This window comes from Nannospalax galili, unplaced genomic scaffold, assembly GCF_000622305.1.
Source record: "Nannospalax galili isolate Female #2095 unplaced genomic scaffold, S.galili_v1.0 scaffold385, whole genome shotgun sequence".
Taxonomy (NCBI): Eukaryota; Metazoa; Chordata; class Mammalia; order Rodentia; family Spalacidae; genus Nannospalax; species Nannospalax galili.
In genome coordinates this window covers 1,897,971-1,915,509 of record NW_008354956.1, presented here as the reverse complement: position 1 = coordinate 1,915,509, position 17,539 = coordinate 1,897,971, and the positions used below count along the sequence as shown (strand labels likewise).

The window sequence follows — 17,539 nt, the reverse complement described above, 5'->3', positions numbered from 1 at the left end:
TCTTTTTGAGACAGGGTCTCCCTGTAGCCCCAGCTGTCCTGGAACTCACTATGTAGACCAGGCTGGTCTCAAACTCACAGAGATCCACCTGCCTCTGCCTCCCAAGTGCTGGGACTACAGGCATGCACTACCACGCTGAGCTCCCAGTTTATGCTTTATAACAGAGATTCTTCTGGCTGTCCTCTATAGGGGCAGATGGAAGCATCCGAGGCTGGAGCAGGGTGGTGAGGGAACAGCAGGCCACCTGGACTGCACCAAAGTCACCTTTGGGTTTTTCTTCATTCAGCCTGGCATAGACCAGAAGTAATGTAAGCTGTCTGTCATTTTAAGTGCAAATAACCAATACTTAAAGTTATTATTGAGTCACTTCCTATTGTTTTCCTGTAATATGTCAGATTTGGGAATACTGCTTAAGTCCCCAAAGCCTGCCACCTTAGCCTTGAATGCCAAGCTTAGACTGGAGATAGGACCTGCACAAGGATCTGTGCATTCCTTTGGTTTTGAATTTGATGTTTGGAGACCAGATCTCTTTCAGCCCAGGCTGGCCTTGAAGTCCTGATCCTTCTGCTTCCACCTTCTCAGTGCTAGGATCACAGGGCAGTGCCATCACTTGCCCACTTGTCCTTTGGTTTTGTTTTGTTTTGGACAGTCTCAAGTTGCCCAGCCTCCATCTCACTATGTATGTAGCCCAGGCTCTTGAACTTTTCCTCCTGCCTCTACTTCCCAAGGACTAGGTTGCCCACATGTGGATTGATCTATCTCACTATGTAGCCCTGGCTGGTCTCTATCTCAGAGAGAGCCTCCTGCCTCTGCCTCCCGAGTGCAGGGATTATAGAAGTGAGGCAGGCCCAGCTTGTTAATTTGTTTTGATTTTTTTTTCTGTTGCTCAAAATTTTTTTTAAATGCATTTATTTATTTGGGTGTGTGTGGCTTTATGCATGCCACAGCGCAGGTAAGTTCGGTTCTCTCCTACCATGTTGGTCCCCGGGATTGAATTCAAGTGCTCAGGTTTGGTAGTAAGCCCCTTTACCTGCTGAGCCGTCTCTCCAGCCCTTTGCGGGTGGGCAATGTTTCACTCTGTACCCCAGGCTTTCTTCAGCTCTCAGCTTCGCAGAGTACAGAGACTACATGAAGGCTCTACGCCCGACTTCTTATTTGTTTGCTTTTTGAGGTCATGTCTCACTCCATATCCCAGGCTGGCCTCAAACTCGCCGCGATCTTCCTGCTTCAACCTCCCAGAGTGCTGAGATCACAGGCGTTAGGCAACACACCGGGTACGCGCTTTTGTTTTAAAGGAGAGTTGACTTGGGCCCCCTTGGGAAACCTCTCTCTGGCAGACTGGGATCGCCCTCCCACAAGCTGCTTTCTACCCAGAGTTCTCAAGTCCTGGGGCCGCCTGGCCCTTTAAATCTCTAGTGTCAATCAGAGCTCCGGTTTCTAGGGAACATCGTGCAATAACACTCCCTGTTGAGTGTGGCAGCCTCTGTCCGGGCCTGGCACTTCCGTGCGGCTGGGCTGAACTTTGGGAATTTATTACCGCTCCCTTACTTCTGGTTGTTTCCATCCCGCCCACCCCTCCGGTCACCTCTCGCCTACTCCTCCCAGTTTTCCGAGTCCGGGCTCCTTCGCCAAGGCCTGCCTTATATGGGCACGGCTCCGAACGGCGGCCGCTCATTGGGTGAGGCCGTCACGCGCGCGTCTGTCAACAAAGGGGCGGAGCGAAGCGCGCCAGCCTGCGCGACGGGTGGGCCGGCCGGCTTCTGGTGCGCATGCGTAGAGGTCGCCTTCCTCCCCGCTGCCTAGGGGAGGCGCTGCGGGTGAGGGCTCCTGGGGGGGCGTGTCCAGGTTGGGGGGGGTGGGGGTCACCCGAGGGGATCGGTAGAGTCCCTCGCGGGGGTCTGGTCCAGGATTTCCGGGCGCCCTTAGCATCTAAGTGATATTGGGCGTTCGGGGAAGTTGCGGGTTTGGAAGGGACACTGGGGTTCCCTGGAGCTTAAGGGACCCATTAGGGTTGGGGTTCTTTTGTAACGTCGGAGGCTCGGTTACGTTTTAGGGGTCTCTTGTGGTTCCGAGGGTTTGATGGGTATAGGATCAAGAGTATCGGTTCCGGGGACAGAATGTCTGGGCTTGGGGACTTCCTGTGTGGCCAGGGACCGGGCATTTACCTTTCTGTGACTCATCTGCAAGGAACTGCAGAGACTACCTGCTTCCTGAGGCTCCGAGCAGCCGCAGTCAGCACAGTGCTAAGGAGCTGTCAGCGAGTGCCCTGGCCACGTGTCTGCCTTTGTAACATCCGCGGGGTTGCTAGCTGGACTCTTGACTCCCAGGAACATTTATTTGGTTTGGGATTCGTCTTAAATAGGATACTTTAAGTAGGTTCAGGAGCTTCTGTGGAGTGAAGGGGTATAGGGGTGTGGAATGAGGCTGCTTGGAGAGTGGAGACACCTGTGAGATTCGAGTATTGATGTGCATCTTGGGGTATATGAAGTTACTTTTTGCTTATTTTTGTTTTGTTGAGGCAGAGTCTCCCTGTAGCCCCAGCTGTCCTGGAACTCACTATGTAGACCAAGCTGGCGTCAATCCCACAGAGATCCACCTGCCTCTGCCTCCCGAGTGCTGGGACTAAAAGCATGTGCCACCATGCCTGGCATGTTTTACTCCCTTAAAGACAGTCTTTCTCTGTGTAGCCCTGGCTAGCCTGGAACTCCTTACTCTACTGCTCATCCCAGCCTCCTCAGTGCTGGGATTACAGGCATGTGCCACTGGGGTTAGGGGTTTAAAGTAGAATTTGAAAAGGTCTGGATATTTGGAGGTAGGCGCTGACACTCAGGAGATGAGGATAGGGGATGAGTCAGTGAGGTAAGGATTCTTGACAGGGATTCTAATACTGGTGTCTGTTTGGAGGCTCTCTGGATTTTGATAGGTGTTCTGTAGGACCATGAAGTGATCTAGAATTGTCTGGATCTAGAGTAGGCAGCCTATCCTACAAGTATCGGCAAACCTTTTCTATAAAGGGCCAAATAATGAAGATTTCAGACCATATGATCATCAGTGTGTCTCTGTTCTGGTAGTGTGAAGGCATCCATACATGTTTCCATAAAACTTTACGAAGACAGAAGTGAGCTAGCCTGTAGTTTACTCCCCTCTCTGATCCATTAGCATGTTCAAGGTTAAAAGTTTGGAGGCTATTTTTTTCTTTGCTTCCTTTTCCATTTATTTGTTTGTTTTTAGACAGGTTCTCACTGTGTAGTCCAGGCTGGTGTGGGACTGTCCATCTTACTGCCTCAGCCTCCCCAGTGCTGGGATTACAGGCCCCCATCACCATACCTGCTGGAGGGTTATTTTCCTATTGAGATGTCTGGAAAGAGATGGGCCAGGGAATGATGAGCCTAGGCATGTGCTACTTACTGGTAAGTAGAAAGCACAATGGAAAATAGTCATATCAGACTTACTAACCAAACAGCCTGGTGATGAGCAGATGCATGTGAAGTTGTTGCAAAAGAAAAAGAATCATTATTAAGGGATCCCTCAACAGGTGGTGGTGGCTTATGATACCTCACACTTGGGAGGCTGAGGCAAGTTGAGTACTGGGAGTGGCATGGCCTCCCTAGTGAGTTCTAGGCCAGCTGGGGCCAGAGTAAGCTCCTGGGGTGGGGGGTGGGGGGAGTGGGGGACTGGTTCCAAAACCATTGTGCCCTACTCTATGAAATACTTCCCTGCCCTGTTTATATACATGCAGTTTTAGGAGAGCTCATAGACTGGAAAGATCCTCTTATCCCAGGAGTCTCTGTTTCTTCCTCTGGGAAGTACCTGCCCAGCCTTTGTAAGGGTGTGTACTTGGGGCTAGAGAGCTGGCTCATCTATTAAGAGCACTGGCTGTTCTTGGGGAGGACCAAGGTTCATTTCCCAGCACCCATATGGCAGCTCACAACTGTCTATAACTCCTGTTCCAGGGGATCAGATGCCCTCTATTGGCCTCCATGGGCATTGTATAACAAGGGCGTGCTTACGTATCTGCAGGCAATATACTCATTCACAAACATTTTTTTAAAAAGATACATAGCCTTTTGTGGGAGGCAATACTAGGGATAGAGCTGAAGACTTTTTGAATCCAGGGGTCCATACATGCAAGGACCTGTACCAACACACCTGTATCCCCAGCTTGTTAGAGGGGCCTTGAGAGAATTCCAGAGAAGCTCAGCACAGTGGCTCACAGTTGTGATTTCAGCACTTGAAAGGATGAGGCAGGAAGACTGGATTGCAGTGAGTTCAAGACCAGCTTGGACTACATTAAGCCCCTCTCTCCAAAGTAAACAAAAATCTCAAAGAGCCCCATGACCCAAAACAAGAAAATAAATGAAGAGTAAATTTCTTTCTTTTTTGGTCTTTTTGAGACAGGGTCTCCCTGTAGCCCCAGCTGGCCTGGAACTTGCTATGTAGACCAGGCTGGCCTCAAACTCGCAGAGATCCACCTGCCTCTGCCTCCCAAGTGCTGGGATTAAAGGTGTGCACCACCACACCCGGAGCATGAAGTGTAAATTTCTTAAGGGCTTGTCCTGTCTGGCCTCAGATTCTCCTCCCCTGCCCAGCCCACCTCATTCCTCCTGTGGGCTCCAGCAGCCACAGTTGTGGGCAGGGCTGGGAATTCCTGTCTTTTCAGGAACTGGCTACTAGAGGAACAGATTGAAAAAGGAGGCGCTTGATTGCACACTGCTACTTTGACTGGAGTTTAAAGGTCAAGGCAGCAGGTGGCCATGGTGGAAGATTGGAGCAAGCTGCCAATCAGGGCCATTTCTGATCCTTCTGCTTACCTGAGGTTGGGGCAGGAATACTGTTTGGTTTTTTTGTTTTTCTTTTGGCCACGCTAGGGATACAATAACAGCCTACTAAATAGGTTGCCACAGAGCCACAGCCCAAACCCCTCGCAGGTGAATTCTAGGGGCTGTGATCCATGCCCCTAGCCAATGAAGAGAGTTGGGGGATGGGGGATGGAATCTCATGTAGCCCAGGATAACCTTCAACTCCTGATCCTCCTGTTCTACCTCCCAAATACTGGGATTAAGCATGCACCACCTCACTGGCTCGGGCCTATAGTTCTTCGTGGTCTAATTTGATCTGTCCCCTGTGCAGATGTTAAGGGTGGGTGGTCCTGGGAACAAAGTTTACTCCTGCAGCTCTCCAACCTTCTCTCTGTCTCCAGGTGGCATGTGGAGCTCCCCATCACCATCCTGGTACTGAGATACAGTGATTTCCTGCCTATTTGCTGTCACCCCCAAGAATGGACCGTGGCAGCCTCCTGCCCTTCCAACTCTGGTGCCCCCGGCCCTTCGGCACCTACTCCCAGAACCAGCCACGCCCACCTGCTGCCCGCAAGCCGCCAGCCTGCCCAGAGCCAGGCAGCGGGACTGAGCCGGACCATGGGCCTGCACACTCAGAGAACACACCACCTGCCTTGGCCGCAGAGGCCCCTGCCACCCAGCATGCTCCACTCCTCTCTGCAGCAGCTGCTGGTGATGAGGGTCGAGTCCTCTTGGACACATGGTATGTTATCAAGCCTGGCAACACAAAGGAGAAGGTGGCCTTCTTTGTGGCCCACCAGTGTGGTGGAGGTAGCCGGGCCAGCTCCATGAAGGTCAAAGGGCACTGGGGCAGTGACAGCTCCAAGGCTAAGAGGAGGCGGCGCTGCCTTGAGCCCACCAAGGCACCTCCAGATCCAGGGGGCCAGGAAGGACTCCCTGCTGCCGAAGGGGCCCCCAACCCAGCTGGGGATGACATGGACCTGCTCTCTGTGGCTGAAATGGTGGCCCTGGTGGAACAGAGAGCTGCTCTGGCCCTGCAGAGCCACCCACGCCCAGCCCCAGTGGTCTTTGTGTCAGCTGAGCAGGGGGGACCAGCCAAAGCGCTAGGGTCAGAACGGCGTTCTGGAAGCAGCAGCGACTGTAGCCGTGTGGCTGAGGCAGTGGCCCACTTTGAGGCCCAGCGGGACAGCCCTCCAATGAAGGGCCTCCGCAAAGAGGAGAGGCCGGGTCCTGGCCCTGGAGAGGTGCGTATTGCTTTCCGCATCTCCAATGGTCGAGAACCCCACACACCGGATGGCAGCTTACCTAACGGGGTTGGGGGCCGGCCTGGTTGTCCCTATCCTGGTAGCCCGGGTCCTGGGGCTCGAGCCAAAGACAAGATCACCTGTGACTTGTACCAGCTCATCAGCCCCTCCAGGGATGCCCTTCCCAGCAATGTGGAGTTCCTGCTGGCTAGGGCAGACGAAGCCAGTGAGGGTGAGACACCAGCCCCAGCCAGGCCTGAGGACACTCCCCCAGCACCCCCTCCACCCCCTGCCCGGGACTGTGGTGCATCAGGGTTCCACGTGGACGTGGTAGTGACGGGTGTGGTGGACGAGTGCATCTTCTTTGGCAAGGATGGCACCAAGAATGTGAAGGAAGAGACCGTGTGCCTGACAGTCAGTCCTGAGGAGCCACCCCCACCCGGCCAACTCTTCTTCCTCCAGTCCCGGAGCCCAGATGGGCCCCCTGAGCTGCCCCCAGCTGATGCACCAACCACAGTGCCAGGCCCTGATGATCCTGAGGGGACAACGGACACTTCCTTGTGCCGCCTGTACCGGCACGTGTCACATGACTTCCTGGAAATCCGCTTCAAGATCCAGCGTCTGCTGGAGCCACGACAGTACATGCTACTGCTGCCGGAGCATGTGCTGGTCAAGATCTTCAGCTTCCTGCCCACCCGGGCCCTGGCAGCGCTCAAGTGCACCTGCCACCACTTCAAGGGCATCATCGAGGCATTTGGTGTGCGAGCCACGGACTCTCGCTGGAGCCGAGACCCACTCTACCGAGATGACCCTTGCAAGCAGTGTCGCAAGAGATACGAGAAGGGTGATGTGTCACTTTGCCGCTGGCACCCCAAGCCCTACCACCATGACCTGCCTTATGGACGCTCCTACTGGATGTGCTGCCGCCGAGCAGATCGCGAGACACCCGGCTGTCGCCTGGGCCTGCATGACAATAACTGGGTGCTGCCATGCAATGGGGTGGGAGTGGGGCGTGCTGGCCGGGAGGAGGGGAGGTGAAGCCTGGGAACACCTGCCATAGCCAGCCCCTTCCTACTCTGCTGGAAGCTGGGGATCAGGACTAGGACCAACATCCACCATTTCAGGTGGCACAGATCCCCACCAGAACTGGGACCGGGTTTGGGGATCACCTGGGTAAATACCGTGGTTGACCCCTGTTGATTTTCTACTCTGCAGAGCCAGGGCCATGGACCCTCACAGAGGGTTGTGCTTTTTTTTAATCAGCATCTCAATTTGTCCTCCATCCAGCCCCAGAACCCTCCTTGCCTGCCCACCCCAGGGACCCACCAGCAGAGCAGACGGCAGCTAATTTTGGTACCATATGAGGTTCCCCTCTCAGGCTGGCCCTCCCCCTTCTGTGCCTGCCCCCAGTTCTTTTGTCTCGAGCTATGTTCACCTGAGAGGCTGCAGTTCCCCCCTTTTCCAGGATGGCACCTCCAGGCCATCAGCTAGCAACTTGAATTGGCACTTTTTTGTGACAACCCATTATTTCTAGATGGTTTCCTCATTAAATAAAAATCTATTTTCTTCTTAACCTCAAACCACCCGTCTCTCCCTGTCCCCTATAGGAGTAGTAGGGGTAAAATCCCTCAAATATAGAGACCCCACTTATTTAAGCTGTTTCCACTGACTCTTCCCCCAGTAAAGCTGTGAAGCCTCCTGATGTGCTCTTGCTGGCGAGCAGGCCAGGAGGATGATGGGTCTGAATTTCTAGGTGGCTGGGTATTCACTGAAGCATTGGTGTCTCTTCAACCCCAGCCACAAGTCTTTAGGTTTTTTTGTTGTTGTTGACTGGGACCTTGATTTTTTTTTTTCATGGAGTTTGGTCTAGGGTATTTTTGTTTTGTTTGCATTTTGTTTTTGTTTTGTTTCTTTTCCCCCATCATTCATTGTGGTTTGGGATGCTTCTAGAGTATGGCATCTGGCCAATTTTGGATTGGTCCTTTCTATAAAATCAGTATTTATAAGGCTGGGCCCAGACTGGTCTGTGTGATGTTAAGGGGGCTTGTGGACAGAAGGGAACCATGGGTCTGTGCTTCACATGGTGAATTAGCCTGGAAGGGTTTTTAAGTCTATGTCACTTTGGATTTTAAAATCTCAAAATAGTAGTAGCTTCAACAAGATCATTTTTATTTCTCTCAAAATCCAGTGTTGGGAGAGAATGGAGCCCTCAGGTGATCATCGCATGGCGCTTCACTGGGGTCTGAGATGACTGCAGGAATTTCTGCTGTCCCCATTTTGCAGGAAGGGGAGCCCCTCCCTCCCTGAGGTGTCGCATATACTTGTGAATGCCTTTCATTGGTCAGAACTCGGCCATCTATGCCAGGCATGGTGGTGCATGCCTGTGATTCCAGCACTTAGAAGATGAGGATAAGCCTTTAAGGCCAGTGTCAGTTACATAGCAAGTTCAAGGCCAGTTTGGGCTACCTGAAAGCCTGTCTCTTAAAAAACAGTAACAAAAAACTTGGGCTGGGAGATGGCTCAGCAGTTAATAGCACTTAACTGCTTTTGCAGAGGACCCAGGTTGTGTTCCCAGCCCCTGTATGATGGCTTAACAACTCTCTGGTAATTCTATCTGGTGCCTTCTGTCCCCTAAGAACCAGGCATGCACATGGTGCACATACATATATGTGCATACATTCTGTGCTCATATGCATAAATCAAAAAAAAATTTAAACAATAAAAATGCCAGGGATAGAGGCAGGCAGATCTCAGAGATAGAGGCCATCCTGGTCAACATAGCAAGTTCCAGGCCAGCTGTGGCTACAGGAAGACCCTGTCTCACACAAAAATAATAAAAATAACAAAACTCCAAACAAAACTCAGCCATACAGAAGGGCTGCAAAGGAGGCTGGGAAATGTAGTCTTGTAGCCTGGTGTAGTATACCTAACTCAAAACTGAGTTACTGAAGTTTTAAAATATTTACTCAAGGGGATTAGAGAGATGACCTGATGAGTAAGATGGTGCACTGTGAAACCTTGAGGACCCGAGGGACTTTCCAGGTTCAGCGAGACCCTGTGTATATGTAGATTTAAGAGAGTGATAGGAGGCTGGAGAGGTGGCAGCAGTTAAGAGTGCTGTCTACTCTTGCAGAAGACCCAAGTTGGGTTCCCAGCACCCAGGTCAGGTGGCTCACCACTGCCTGTAACTAGTTCCAGGGGATGCCGTGCCTCTGCCCTCCTTGGGCGCCAGCACACACGTGCACATAATTTAAAAACCTTTAAAGGGCTGGAGAAATGGTTCAGCAGTTGAGTGCTTGTTGCTCTTGTAGAGGATGCAAGTTCAATTCCCAGCACACATGTACCAGGCAGCTCACAATGACCTGTAACTTCAGCTCCATGGAACCCAAAGTCTTATGCCTCTGTATGCATGTGTCCACACATCCAACTAAATATCTTTAAATATATATATTTTAAATATTTATTATTTTTACTTTATGTGTATTGCCTGAGTGTATGTAAGTATACCCATGTCATGCAACGCTGTGGAGGTCAGAAGAGGGCATTAGATCCCCTGGAACTGGAGTTACGGATGGTTGTTAGCTGCCATGTGGGTGCTGGGAATCGAACCTGGGTCCTGTGCAAGAGCAGCCTGTGCTCTAAACCTCTGAGCTATCTCTCCAGCCCCCAAAATATATATTTTTTAAAAGATCAGGAAATGGTGGTGCACATAACTGCCTATAACTCCAGTTCCAGAGAATCTGATTCCCTCTTCTGGCTTCCATGGGCACTGCATGCACATGGTGCACATACCTACATGCAGGAATTTACATACACATAAAAATGAGCTTAGCAGTCTGACATTCTTAAGGACTTTTTCCAGACATGATACTATATTATAGTAATTGTTCATTTCTTAGGTTTTAGAATGTAAGAGCAGGGTCTGAATTTTGCCCTGCTTTTGTGGGACATCATGGTGTTTTTTTGTTGGGAGTAGATCTGAATAGTGCGGTAAAATGCTTATGGCACAAGCATGAGGTCCTGAGTTCTGATGCCAGCAACCACATTAAAAAAAGTTAAGTTGAGGGCTGGAGAGATGGCTTAACATTTAAGAGCACTGGCTATTCTTTCAGAGGACCTGGTTCAGGTCCCAGCACCCACATGCCAGCTAACCATCCATAACTCCAGTTCCAGGAGCTCTGATGCACTCTTCTGAATGCACTCTTCTGGCCTCCATGGGCATTGCATGCATGGGTGTACTTGTATGCGTGCAGGCAAAACACTCATAGACATTAAATTAAATATTAATAAAGTTGGATATAGCTACACAAGTGCCCAAGCACTGCTGTGATGTGTGGGAGTGAGACAGGCTCATTGGGGTTTGGTGGCTTAGCTTAGCTCCAGGCTCAATGAGACCCTAACCCCATATACCACACACTCAAAGAATTATACACCTAGACACATTGTTTTGAAGGGGCTCAATTATGGGAATCCCTAGGCAGTTGATTCCTCTAAAGCTGTTTATGTGTGTGGGTGCACATCTGTGTAGGCGTGCATGCACATGTGTGTGCACATGAATGTGGAAGCCAGGGGGTAATCCTGGATGTCATTCTTAGGACCACCATCCACCTCTCTTGAGACATGGAACTCACCAGTAAGACTATATTGGCTGATCCTTATTTTTGAGACAAGGTCTTTCACTAAACTAGGAATTCTATTTGGCTGGACTAGCTGGCCAGTGAACTCCAAGGAGGCTCTTGTCTCCACAGCCCTGCCTCCACCCCAAGTGCCCCAGCACACCTGGCTTTATGTGTGAACTAGGGATCCTAACTCAGTCCTCATGTCTGCAACATAGGCTTCTCACTGAGCCACTTCCCAGCCTCTATTTTTGTATAGACATTTATAATGAGATTTACTGGGGATGGGACCCAAGTCAAAAACACAAAAAGCTGGGTGTGGTGGTGCATGCCTTTAATCCCAGCACCTGGGAGGAAGAGGCAGATGGATCATTGTGAGTTCAAGGCTAGCCTGTCTGGTCTACATAGTGAGTTCCAGGACAGCTGGGGCTATAGGAAGACCCTATCTCAAAAAGACCAAAAACAAAAACCAAAATCCTGCTGGCCATGGTGGCACACACCTTTAATCCTAGCACTCAGGAGGCAGAGATAGGTGGATCTCTGTAACTTTAAGGCCAGCCTGATCTACATAGTGAATTCCAGGCCAGGTTACATAGTGAGACCAACCCTGTCACAAAAAAACAAAAATAAAATTCTTTTATCATTATTTTGTACATGTGAGTATGGTATGTGAGTGTGGGTGCATGGATGGCATAGCATACATGTAGAAGTCAGAGGACAATTTTCAGGAGTCAGTTCTTTCCTATCATAGGGATCAAACTCAGGTCATCAGGTTTACATGATAAGATAAGCACTTCCACACACCAAGCCATCCACCAGTCCACAGAATTCATTTATGTATTCTATTTGTCTTATACAGACTGAAATTGTGTGTTTGTGTGTGTGATGCTCAAGATGGAACCCAGGGCCACAAGTGCTACACAAACACTCTACCACTGAGCCACACCCCAGCCCCTCACTGGGGGATTCTAGACAGTTCTATCACCGAGCCACAGCCATGGCCCCTCACTGGGGGGTTCTAGGCAATCATCCCGAGCTACATTCTCAGCCCTCTTGAGACATGGTCTCACTGAGTTGCCACACTGGCCTTGAACTCAGTCTGTAGCCCAGGCAGGCCTTTACCTTGTGAGCCAGGAATAGCAGGCCTTTGGTAGTACACCTGGTAGTTTCATCATTTTATATCCTGAGTTACAGTGCTGGGTTCCATTAAATCTGCTGCAGTTGACCAGGAAGCCACATTCCACCTCTACTGAAAACTAGGGCTTGTGCATGCTAAACAAGTGCTGCTACTCTGCCAAGCTGCCCTCCAGCTTTGGCAATCTAAGTTTTTCTTTGGGTGGGTTTGCTAAGTAACTGCACTTACCAAACTGTGGCCTTAAGGATAACATGTTCCAGACTCAGCTGATGAAGGATTCCTGCAAGTGTTTATTATTTTTGTCTCAGCCCCTCCCATAGTCCTGGTTCAGTATGTCTAGGATAGGCCTGGGGAATCTGTTTTGTTTTTTTTTTTCAGAAGATTAGGTAGAGTTGAGAAATAACCTCTTGCTGGGTATGATGTGGCAAAAGCCTGTTAGCCCAGCACTCAGGAGGCTGAGGCAAGAGGATTGAGAGTTTAAGGCCAACCTGGGCTACATAGTTCCAGCCAAGTCAGGACTATACATTTAGCTCTTGCCTTAAAAAAAAAAGGAGTGGAGAAATGGCTCAGCAGTTTAGAGCTCTGGCTGCTCTTACAGAGGACCCAGGTTCAATTCTCAGCACTCACATGATAGCTAGCAACTTTCAGCAACTCCAGTTCCAGGGGATCGGATGCCCTCTTCTGGCCTCTACAGGCATTGCATGCACGGGTACACTTTCATATATATGCAAAGCAAAACATTCATACACATAAAATAAAAATAAATTTAAAAAGAAAGGAAAATATGGCCAGGTGTGGTGGTGCATGCCTTTAATCCCAGCACTTGGGAGGCAGGGGCAGGCATATCTCTGAGTTCCAGGCCAGCCTGGTCTACATAGCAAGTTCCAGGCCAGCTGTGGCTACAGGAAGACCCTATCTCAACAACAACAAAAAAAGAGAATAACCTTTCACTAGACTTGCAGGTACACACCACCATCTCCAGTGCTGTTCACACAATGGAAAGGAAAAGATGGTTTGGGGTAATTGCTTTGCAGTAGATCTGGCTTTGTTTAATCCATTCCCACCACAAATCTCAAACCTGCCAAACTCAGTGATTTCCAAAATATCTTCTGAGGTCCCTCATTCTTTGAAATACTTTCTAATAAAGGGGTTCCATGGTGAGACACTTTGAGAACCAGTTTTACTCTGGCAGATTCACCTTGTGCAGTGAGGAAACTTGTTTACTGTTGTCTTACCTTGGGAATGTTGTTTAACATAGCTTACTGCACACTGGGCCAGACAGAATGTGGCATTCCAAGTCAGCGACCATCCTTGACCTCAGATCTGAGCCCATGCCCACTGGGGAGTCAGGACTGGACTCATGCTAGTAGCAAGGCTGTCATTTTGGCCAATGAACTTTAAAGCCTTGGCCACACAGGATTCATTTGGTCGGTGGTGCTGGTCCAAGTGCCAGCCCATGGCACAGCATAGCATTTGGTCCCTGGAAGCTTCCAGATCAGGCTTTTACCTCATGACAGAGGCCAAACTGTATTTCTATGGCTGTGTCAGCATTCAGTGTTCCTTTGTGTGTTCTTGAAGCAACAGTTGTAACACAGCTGAGGTGGGCCTGGCTGTTCTCCACTGGCTCTACATACCCATGGCATGTCCCCAGCTGGGGGCTTCTCCATGTTAAGGTCCCCTCAAGGCATCAGCCTGCAAGGCTAGAGCCCCAAGTACTCAGCTAGGAACACAGCAAGGATGCGGCTCAGGTTGTGCACTGTGGGTGGATGGAGGTTGGCCTCAGTGTCGGCAGGTGTGTGCCAGACAGTGGGGAAGGGCGTGGCGATGAGGTGCAGCACCGGGACCCCTGACGGGGAAGAGAGATTCAGTCAAGCCTGCTGCAATCCACTGCAGCTCCAGAGACCCCCCACCCCCAGATACTCTATGCTGGTACTTGTATGGATGCTCAACAATGGTTTGTTGTTGCTATTGGGGGGTAGTGGGGAGTTGGTGCTAGAAACAGAACCTGGGGCCTTAAGCATACTAAGTAAACACACTACCACTGAGTTACATCTCCAGCCCCCACAGACTGATTTGAAATGTGCATGGGTACATATCATTTAAGACAAATAGGGCCGGTAAGATGGCTGGGCCAGAAAAGGCACCTGTCAACCTGAGGTCAAACCCTGGAACTCAAACTGTGTAGAAAACCAATTCCTACAAGTTTTCCTCTGACCTCTACACATGTGCCATGGCGCACTCACACCCATTCACACACAACATAGTAAATAAATAAGCTGAGCATGGTGGCACATGCCTTTAATCCCAGCACTCCAGGGGCAGAGGCAGGTAGATCTCTATGAGATCGAGGCCAGCCTGGTCTACATAGTTCCACACTAGCTGGGACTATAGGGAGACCATCTCAAAAAAAAAAAAAAAAAAAGTAAATAAGTGTAATAAAAAAAAGCAACATTTTTTTAGAGACAGTCTCATGTAGCCCTGGAACTCACAGAGAAAGAGATCCATATGCCTCTGCCTCCCAAATGCTAGGATCAAAGGTGTGCATCATCACATCTTTTTGAAAATTCAAACTAAGGCCAGGCATGGTGATGCCTTTAATCCCAGCACTGAGGAGGCAGAGGCAGGCAGATCGCTGTGAGCTGGAGGCTAGCCTGGTCTACATAGTTCCAGGCCAGCTGCGACTACAGGCAGACCCTGTATCAAAAATACCAAAAAAAAAAAAAAAAAAAAAAAAAAAAAAAGAAAAGAAAAGAAAATTTAAACTATTGTTTGCATAACAAATCCAAAGACCTCAAAACTAAAGACCTCAAAACTAAAGAATTGTACCCGTGAACCTAGAGCTATAGTCCCCAATTGTGAGCCGTGGTTCCACATTCCTCTGGTGGTGGGCTGATGGCAGAGCAGACTGGAGAATGGAAGCCTTCATGATGTTGGACAGCAGTTTCAGCCTTCTCTGAGTGGCTGGCTGCACTCCCCACAACCCCCATCCTCAAGGCCCAGGTTGTGCATCGCAGTGGCTTTACCTCTGTGTTAGGCTTATGCTAGGGACAGGAAGTTTCTGTTATTTGCAGTCAAGTCTTGGGAAGACTGGTTCTCAAGAGTGGATTTCCCATATCCCTTGATGGCCAGCTATGGTCCTGACTCCACACAGGGTCCTGGGCACCCAGGCCTTGATGTTGGCCCTTTCCCATCCCCAGGCATCAGGAGGTTTTTCATCATTTTTCTATTCTCTCCTACAGCCCCAGTGTCCCTTCACCTGTGCTGTATAGACAATGTAAAACACTTAATTGAACTTGAGATAAAAATCAGTCTGTAAAGCTTAAGAAAAAAACAAAAAGAAAACTAATGAACAAAACTAATAGACAAACAGTTTAACAAAAACTAATGAACTGTAAAGACTGCAGAAAGGTATTCTGGAATTTCCTTGGTAGATACTTGGTAGACTATCTAGTCATGGATGACTTGAAGTTTTGATCCCTTTGTGTCCACCTCCCACTGCTGAGATTACAAATGTATGCCACCACATCCAGTTTGGTCCGTGTTCAGTATGGAACCCAGGACTTCATGCATGCTAGGCAGGAACTTTCCCAACTAAGCCACATCTCTGGTACCTAGGCGTCTCACTCTCTCTCTGCAGCCAGTACACTCCAGGCCCTAGGCTCTTTCTCTTAATAGTTCTTGTATTGTGATTGCTATATTCCAGAGCCTTGTCCAAGGCTATCAAACACAAATTTTATCCTTACAATAAATTATCTAAGGTAGATCCCTACTATCATGACCCTCATTTACTCAATCTTGTTTGTCTATTTGTTTAGAAACAGGGTCTACCCATACTAAGCTGCCTAGGATGATCTCATTTTCAGGCTTTCCGTTTTATTTCATTTTATTTTTTCAGTGCTGTGACCAAACTCAACATTTTAAACATAATAGGCTGGTGCTCTACCACTGAGACATGCCCCCAGCCCCCAAATGGGGGACTCTAGGCAGGTGCTCTACCACTGGGCCACACCCCCAGCCCCTCACTGGGGGATTCTAGGCAGGTGCTCTACCACTGAGCCACACCCTAGCCCCTCACTGGGGGATTCTAGGCAGGGACTCTACCACTGAGCCACACCTTCAGCCCCTCACTGGGGGATTCTAGGCAGGAGCTCTACCACTGGGCCACACCCCCAGCTCCTCATTGGGAGATTCTAGGCAGGGGCTCTACCACCGAGCCATGCCCCCAACCCCTCGCTGGAGGATTCTAGGCAAAGGCATTACCATTAAGTTACACTCAGTTGCTGGTCTCAAATTCATGGGCTCAAATAACTCTCTTGCTAAGACTAGTCCTGTCCTACCACATCCATCTTTTACCCCCATTTTCTAGTTGTGGAAACTGAAGCACAGAAAGGCAGGCATTGTGATTAACCTATGCTCTAGCCTCTAGTAAACAATACATTCAGGATTTGATCCAAAGCCACCAGGTTCGAGCCAGCATTACATTGGGCTCCTGCCTTTGAATGCTTCCCTGTGTCCACAGAGGCAGGTGGACTGAGGCCATGACTGCATATCAGAAAAGGGCAGCACAGTGGCCTTGTGGGTGTTGGCAATTGAACCTAGGTCCACTGGGAGAACAGCAAGTATTCTAAACCCTTGAGTCGCCTCTCCAGTCCATCTGGTACCTAGTTTTGCACCCACGCAGAGAAGCACTCCCTGAAGCAATCAGTGGAGTGGGAGCGAGATGGCTGGCCTAGGAGGGCATTTCTTATTTGGTGTGTACTGGTACTGCAAGGCCAATCGACATCTCTTTGCAAATTTGATGCCCTCAATACTCTGAGTCTACCCCATTTTACAAATGAGGAAATCAAGACTAAACAAGTTGCCAGCAGTCCCTAGCTCTTGGAAGGTCTTCCTGGTACCCCTACCCCTCATCCCTTCCTGCAAGTACCTCTCTGGAGGAAGGGAATGTGGTCATCTTCCACGTAGCTCGGTGGTTCCCCCGGTTGAAAGTACATCACTTCCTGGGGGTGAGACTGCAGGAGGTTCAGGCGGTGTAGACGCTTCTCTGGGTAGGGGAGTTAGAGAGTAAGGGTTAGTCCTCAGCAGTCAAAGGTGCTGCCTAGTCCAACACTGATGCATGTGCTGGGTTTTAGTGCAAGTTTATTGTTCTTGGTCTCAATAAGTCCTTCTCAGTCTAGGAGGTAGATGCCTCAGCTTGTTTGGTGTGTGCCTCTGATATGTGTATAAAGGTGTACATGTGGAAGTCAGAAGACAACATTATGGAGTCAGTTCTGAGGATTGAACTTGGGTCATCAGGCAAGTACCTTTTTTGGTTTTTTGTTTTTGTTTTTTTCTGAGACAGGGTCTCCCTGTAGCCCCAGCTGGCATAGACCAGGCTGGCCTTGAACTCAGAGATCTGCCTGCCTCTGCCTCCCAAGTGCTGGGACTACAGACATGTGCCACCACACGTGGCTTTTTTTGGTCTTTTTGAGACAGGGTCTCCCTGTAGCCACATCTGGCCTGGAACTCACTATGTAGACCAGGCTGGCCTTGGATCTCACAGAGATCTGTCTGTTTGCCTCCTGAGTGCTGGGATTAAAGGTGTGTGCCACCAAGCCTGGCCAGCATAGCTGGTACCTTTACCCACTAGGCCATGTCATTGGCCCCAATGGCCCTATTCTTAAATTTAAATTATATATATATATATATATATTTTTTTTTTGGTCTTTTTGAGACAGGGTCTCCCTATAGCCCCAGCTGTCCTGG

General features: G+C 49.6%; 2 protein-coding genes across 7 annotated transcripts in view; one reads left to right on the top strand and one right to left on the bottom strand.

Moving 5' to 3' along the window:
• Window positions 1-8,775, top strand: part of Fbxo46 (F-box protein 46) — a 20,123-nt gene extending 11,348 nt beyond the window's left edge. The window contains exons 2-4 of one of the 5 annotated variants that reach the window (XM_029555487.1): window positions 3,232-3,410; window positions 4,661-4,816; window positions 5,201-8,775. In XM_029555487.1, the coding sequence (XP_029411347.1) occupies window positions 5,279-7,081 (1,803 nt within the window). In that variant the 5' untranslated portion in view covers window positions 3,232-3,410; window positions 4,661-4,816; window positions 5,201-5,278 and the 3' untranslated portion in view covers window positions 7,082-8,775. Of the gene's footprint in view, window positions 1-1,742; window positions 1,818-3,231; window positions 3,411-4,660; window positions 4,817-5,200 lie in introns of those variants that run through there. The other 4 variants (XM_029555486.1, XM_029555485.1, XM_008852053.3 and 1 more) reach the window with 4 other exon arrangements.
• Window positions 8,776-12,952: 4,177 nt separating this feature from the next.
• The window catches only part of Qpctl (glutaminyl-peptide cyclotransferase like), a 9,784-nt gene continuing 5,197 nt past the window's right edge, over window positions 12,953-17,539 (bottom strand). For both annotated transcript variants that reach the window (XM_008852050.3, XM_008852049.3), the window contains 2 exons: window positions 16,722-16,838; window positions 12,953-13,640 (listed from right to left, as the gene is read on the bottom strand). In XM_008852050.3, coding sequence (XP_008850272.1) covers window positions 13,495-13,640; window positions 16,722-16,838 — 263 coding nt within the window. In that variant the 3' untranslated portion in view covers window positions 12,953-13,494. The remainder of the gene's footprint in view (window positions 13,641-16,721; window positions 16,839-17,539) is intronic.